The 5,000-nt window shown below is 48.9% G+C and overlaps 1 protein-coding gene across 8 annotated transcripts in view; it reads left to right on the top strand.

Moving 5' to 3' along the window:
• nfixb (nuclear factor I/Xb) overlaps window positions 1-5,000 on the top strand; it is a 293,764-nt gene that overhangs the window by 112,002 nt on the left and 176,762 nt on the right. For 2 of the 8 annotated variants that reach the window (XM_070543036.1, XM_070543041.1), the window contains one exon: window positions 845-880. The exons of the other annotated variants lie outside the window; for them this stretch is intronic. In XM_070543036.1, the coding sequence (XP_070399137.1) occupies window positions 845-880 (36 nt within the window). The remainder of the gene's footprint in view (window positions 1-844; window positions 881-5,000) is intronic. 8 annotated transcript variants of the gene reach the window in all.

Here is a 5,000-nt window from a genome sequence, read left to right as displayed (position 1 = left end):
ATACTAATGATTATTAATAGAAATTAAATATTAATATAATAATATTAATAATATCTATACTACTTATTATTAATAGAAATTAAATATTGATATAATAATAACAATAATAATATCAATAATAACTATACAAATTATTATTAATAGAAATTAAATACTGACAATAATAATGTTTTTGTTTGGTACAATATTATATTTAGAAATAACACTGGGTCCTATAATTCCCACGCAGAGGGAGAGGTCTGTGAAAATACATTTTTCCTTTCAGGTTTTTAGCTGTGATTTTTAAAATTCTGGACGATTTCTGCGGCTGCGGCCTCTCCATCTTCTCCTGACTCACTTATCTCTGCCGGCTGCACCAGCTCCTCTGTTTTGTTGCTTTCATTCATTCCTGCTGTTTCGGTCTTTTAAAGAGACGCTTCCTCCTCGCGTGCGCCCAGCTCAGCTCGGCCACCTCCTCGGCTCTTCTCGCCTGCTTTCCATCTGGAGATGTGAGCAGCTTAGTGCTGGGGAAGGGTTTAGCTGTCAGTGTGCTGAATCTGGGCTCAAAGGGGGAAAATAGGCCGAGAAAAGCGTTTCATTCGAGTGATTCGAGTCTCACATGTTGAATAACTTCCTTTTGTTGCTGATGGGATGAATAACGCAGCATGAAATAGCTTTTATTCTCCATTAGTGTGTTTGTTCATGTGTTCACGCCTCACCTTCATGCAGCTCCTAATGTGTTCATCAGAGACTGTTTAACCTGGTGTGACGTTTTAACTTATTCCTTCCCTCTGCCCCCCCGACCTGCCCGCCTGGACGCTGACCCCTGCCCTCGTCGCCTCTTAACACCCTCTCAACACTAAAGTATTACCCCACTCACCTTCTAAACAATGCCTTAGTGGTAAGTCCTGCTGAGTCCCTATTTATTCAACCTTAGCTGTGTGTGTGTGTGTGTGTGTGTGTGTGTGTGTGTGTGTGTGTGTGTGTCAGTGTTGGTGTGTTTTCCTTGTAATTCCTCTACAATAAGTAAATGCTTTATTAGTTTTTGATGATGCTCCTGCAGGACCGCACACGCTGGCTTGCTGCTAAAATTTCAAGAAGAGGAAAATAATTTTTTCCATCAGAAACTTTATTAGAATTTTAACATTTTTATTTTTATGTGGAAAGAATAAATTTTTTATTTTGTCATGTTTTTGTTGCCCGGAGGAAAACCTTGCTGCTTAGAAATGACACCTTATAATAATAATAATAATAATAATAATTATTATTATTATTATTATTATTATTATTGTTATTATTATTATTATTATTATTATTATTGTTGTTATTATTATTATTATTATTATTATTATTATTGTTGTTATTATTATTATTATTTCAGTGTCTCTATCAGCAGCTTTGCACCTAGAGGTGCAGTGATGGTTTTTGATTCCTGAAGCCTAAGCAGCTCTGACCTGCCGACTTCTCTCGGAGGCCTTTAAGAAAATGATTTTTAAAAACTGATTATAATTGTGGAAGTAAACCTTCCACGTGTCGGATCTGCTGGATGAGCTATGAGGATTGATTTAACGAGTCTCCGACTGGCCTATTCCGTTTTATCCCAGTTTGAGACGGCTCATTTACGGCTGGGTGGAATGGAAAAATTCCTATCGATTTCCAAACGTGTCGATACAGATAAAGATGAAATAAATCACTATTTTAGTCAGTCTGTAATGCTCTCTGGTACTTTTAAGTGACTTGCAAAAGAATCAGAAGGTTATATTTTATTTTAAATGTTTATTCTCTAAACATTAAATAACTTTTAGATTAATTATATGAATTTGTTTTAAACTAAAATCTAAAATATTGGAGAGCAGAACTCAATAACGTCTTCATCATAAATTCTCTAAATCTCTGCTTGTCTCAAATGTTTAAAATCAGCAACACAAATAAAAATAAGGAGACAAGCAACGGTTTATATCTGTCAAAACTTAAGCAGCTTTCAAAGAACTAAATCTAAACAGTAAAACAGACATCGTCGATGCTCAGAAAGAAAAGAAATACAGCATTTTATATCTATTGTGCAGGGATCGATTAGTTTAGTCAGCTGAGATCTGTGTGCGTTTGGTCTTGACTCTCTATTCGGGTTGAGTGTGGGTGTCTCTCAGTAGCCAAGGATGCTAGCAGGTTCTTGTGTACTTGACTAGTGTGCTCTTGGCAAGGACACGGGAAAGTCCGTTCTACCGAGTTCGGGAGGACGAGGACGGCATTTGGAACAGAAGCGAACTTCGTAGCGTCATGGTTTCAAATTACATGAAAATAAAGTCTTGTGTGTCTTAAATACCCCCAAAACACTGACAACATATGATTTGACTTGCCGAGTCCGTCATCTTCCACAGAGCCAGCCTCGCTGTGCCAAGCGGACGGTTTGGAAACCCACAACAGTGCCCTCTACTGGCTGGTCGTGTTGTGATAAACCCAGTGTCGTGCCGCCAAAACTAGTATTTGATTGTTTTCAAATTAAAATATAGGTTTTAAAGGAAATCCTGTATCATCATTCTGCATACATCTAAAATCCTCGTGGAGGTAAAAATATTACATCTATACCTCTATATGTAGCTTTGAAAGCTACATGTGGATCGTTCCGCTACCGTTTTTCGTCCATGACAGCGGTGGGGAGGCCCACGGTTTGTTTAGCTCCCGTGCGTCGTCCATGTCAGCAAAGAGGGCAGGGCGGCCCGCCAGTCTTAGAAAGTGCTGGAGGAAACCTAGAAGATATAGCTCTATCGCCCAGCCCTCGTTCTATCGCCCAGCCCTAGCTCTATCGCCCAGCCCTCGTTCTATCGCCCAGCCCTCGTTCTATCGCCCAGCCCTAGCTCTATCGCCGAGCCCTAGCTCTATCGCCCAGCCCTCGTTCTATCGCCCAGCCCTCGTTCTATCGCCCAGCCCTAGCTCTATCGCCCAGCCCTCGTTCTATCGCCCAGCCCTAGCTCTATCGCCCAGCCCTCGTTCTATCGCCCAGCCCTCGTTCTATCGCCCAGCCCTCGTTCTATCTCCCAGCCCTCGTTCTATCGCCCAGCCCTAGCTCTATCGCCCAGCCCTCGTTCTATCGCCCAGCCCTAGCTCTATCGCCCAGCCCTAGCTCTATCACCCAGCCTTCGTTCTATCGCCCAGCCTTCGTTCTATCGCCCAGCCCTCGTTCTATCGCCCAGCCCTCGTTCTACCGCCCAGCCCTCGTTCTATCGCCCAGCCCTCGTTCTACCGCCGAGCCCTAGCTCTATCGCCCAGCCCTCGTTCTATCGCCCAGCCCTAGCTCTATCGCCCAGCCCTCGTTCTATCGCCCAGCCCTCGTTCTATCGCCCAGCCCTAGCTCTATCGCCCAGCCCTCGTTCTATCGCCCAGCCCTAGCTCTATCGCCCAGCCCTCGTTCTATCGCCCAGCCCTAGCTCTATCGCCCAGCCCTCGTTCTAGATTATGGCCCAGCCCTCGTTCTAGACTATGGCCCAGCCCTAGCTCTATGGCCCAGCCTTCGTTCTATCGCCCAGCCCTAGCTCTATCGCCCAGCCCTCGTTCTATCACCCAGCCTTCGTTCTATCGCCCAGCCCTAGCTCTATCGCCCAGCCCTAGCTCTATCACCCAGCCTTCGTTCTATCGCCCAGCCTTCGTTCTATCGCCCAGCCCTAGCTCTATCGCCCAGCCCTAGCTCTATCACCCAGCCTTCGTTCTATCACCCAGCCTTCGTTCTATCGCCCAGCCTTCGTTCTATCGCCCAGCCCTCGTTCTATCTCCCAGCCCTCGTTCTATCGCCCAGCCCTAGCTCTATCGCCCAGCCCTAGCTCTATCACCCAGCCTTCGTTCTATCACCCAGCCTTCGTTCTATCGCCCAGCCTTCGTTCTATCACCCAGCCTTCGTTCTATCGCCCAGCCCTCGTTCTATCACCCAGCCCTCGTTCTATCGCCCAGCCCTCGTTCTATCGCCCAGCCCTCGTTCTATCGCCCAGCCCTCGTTCTATCGCCCAGCCCTCGTTCTATCGCCCAGCCCTAGCTCTATCGCCCAGCCCTAGCTCTATCGCCCAGCCCTAGCTCTATCGCCCAGCCCTCGTTCTATCGCCCAGCCCTAGCTCTATCGCCCAGCCCTCGTTCTATCGCCCAGCCCTCGTTCTATCGCCCAGCCCTCGTTCTATTCCCCAGCCCTCGTTCTATCGCCCAGCCCTCGTTCTATCGCCCAGCCCTCGTTCTATCGCCCAGCCCTAGCTCTATCGCCCAGCCCTCGTTCTATCGCCCAGCCCTCGTTCTATTCCCCAGCCCTCGTTCTATCGCCCAGCCCTCGTTCTATCGCCCAGCCCTAGCTCTATCGCCCAGCCCTCGTTCTATCGCCCAGCCCTAGCTCTATCGCCCAGCCCTCGTTCTATCGCCCAGCCCTCGTTCTATCGCCCAGCCCTCGTTCTATCTCCCAGCCCTCGTTCTATCGCCCAGCCCTAGCTCTATCGCCCAGCCCTCGTTCTATCGCCCAGCCCTAGCTCTATCGCCCAGCCCTAGCTCTATCACCCAGCCTTCGTTCTATCGCCCAGCCTTCGTTCTATCGCCCAGCCCTCGTTCTATCGCCCAGCCCTCGTTCTATCGCCCAGCCCTCGTTCTACCGCCCAGCCCTCGTTCTATCGCCCAGCCCTCGTTCTACCGCCCAGCCCTCGTTCTATCGCCCAGCCCTAGCTCTATCGCCCAGCCCTCGTTCTATCACCCAGCCCTCGTTCTATCGCCCAGCCCTCGTTCTATCGCCCAGCCCTCGTTCTATCGCCCAGCCCTCGTTCTATCGCCCAGCCCTCGTTCTATCGCCCAGCCCTAGCTCTATCGCCCAGCCCTAGCTCTATCGCCCAGCCCTCGTTCTATCGCCCAGCCCTAGCTCTATCGCCCAGCCCTCGTTCTATCGCCCAGCCCTCGTTCTATCGCCCAGCCCTCGTTCTATTCCCCAGCCCTCGTTCTATCGCCCAGCCCTCGTTCTATCGCCCAGCCCTCGTTCTATCGCCCAGCCCTAGCTCTATCGC

Source organism: Nothobranchius furzeri, chromosome 12 (genome assembly GCF_043380555.1).
Source record: "Nothobranchius furzeri strain GRZ-AD chromosome 12, NfurGRZ-RIMD1, whole genome shotgun sequence".
In the NCBI taxonomy this organism is placed as follows: domain Eukaryota; kingdom Metazoa; phylum Chordata; class Actinopteri; order Cyprinodontiformes; family Nothobranchiidae; genus Nothobranchius; species Nothobranchius furzeri.
Note: the sequence above shows the minus strand (reverse complement) of the source record. Positions and strands in the feature narration are given on the sequence as shown.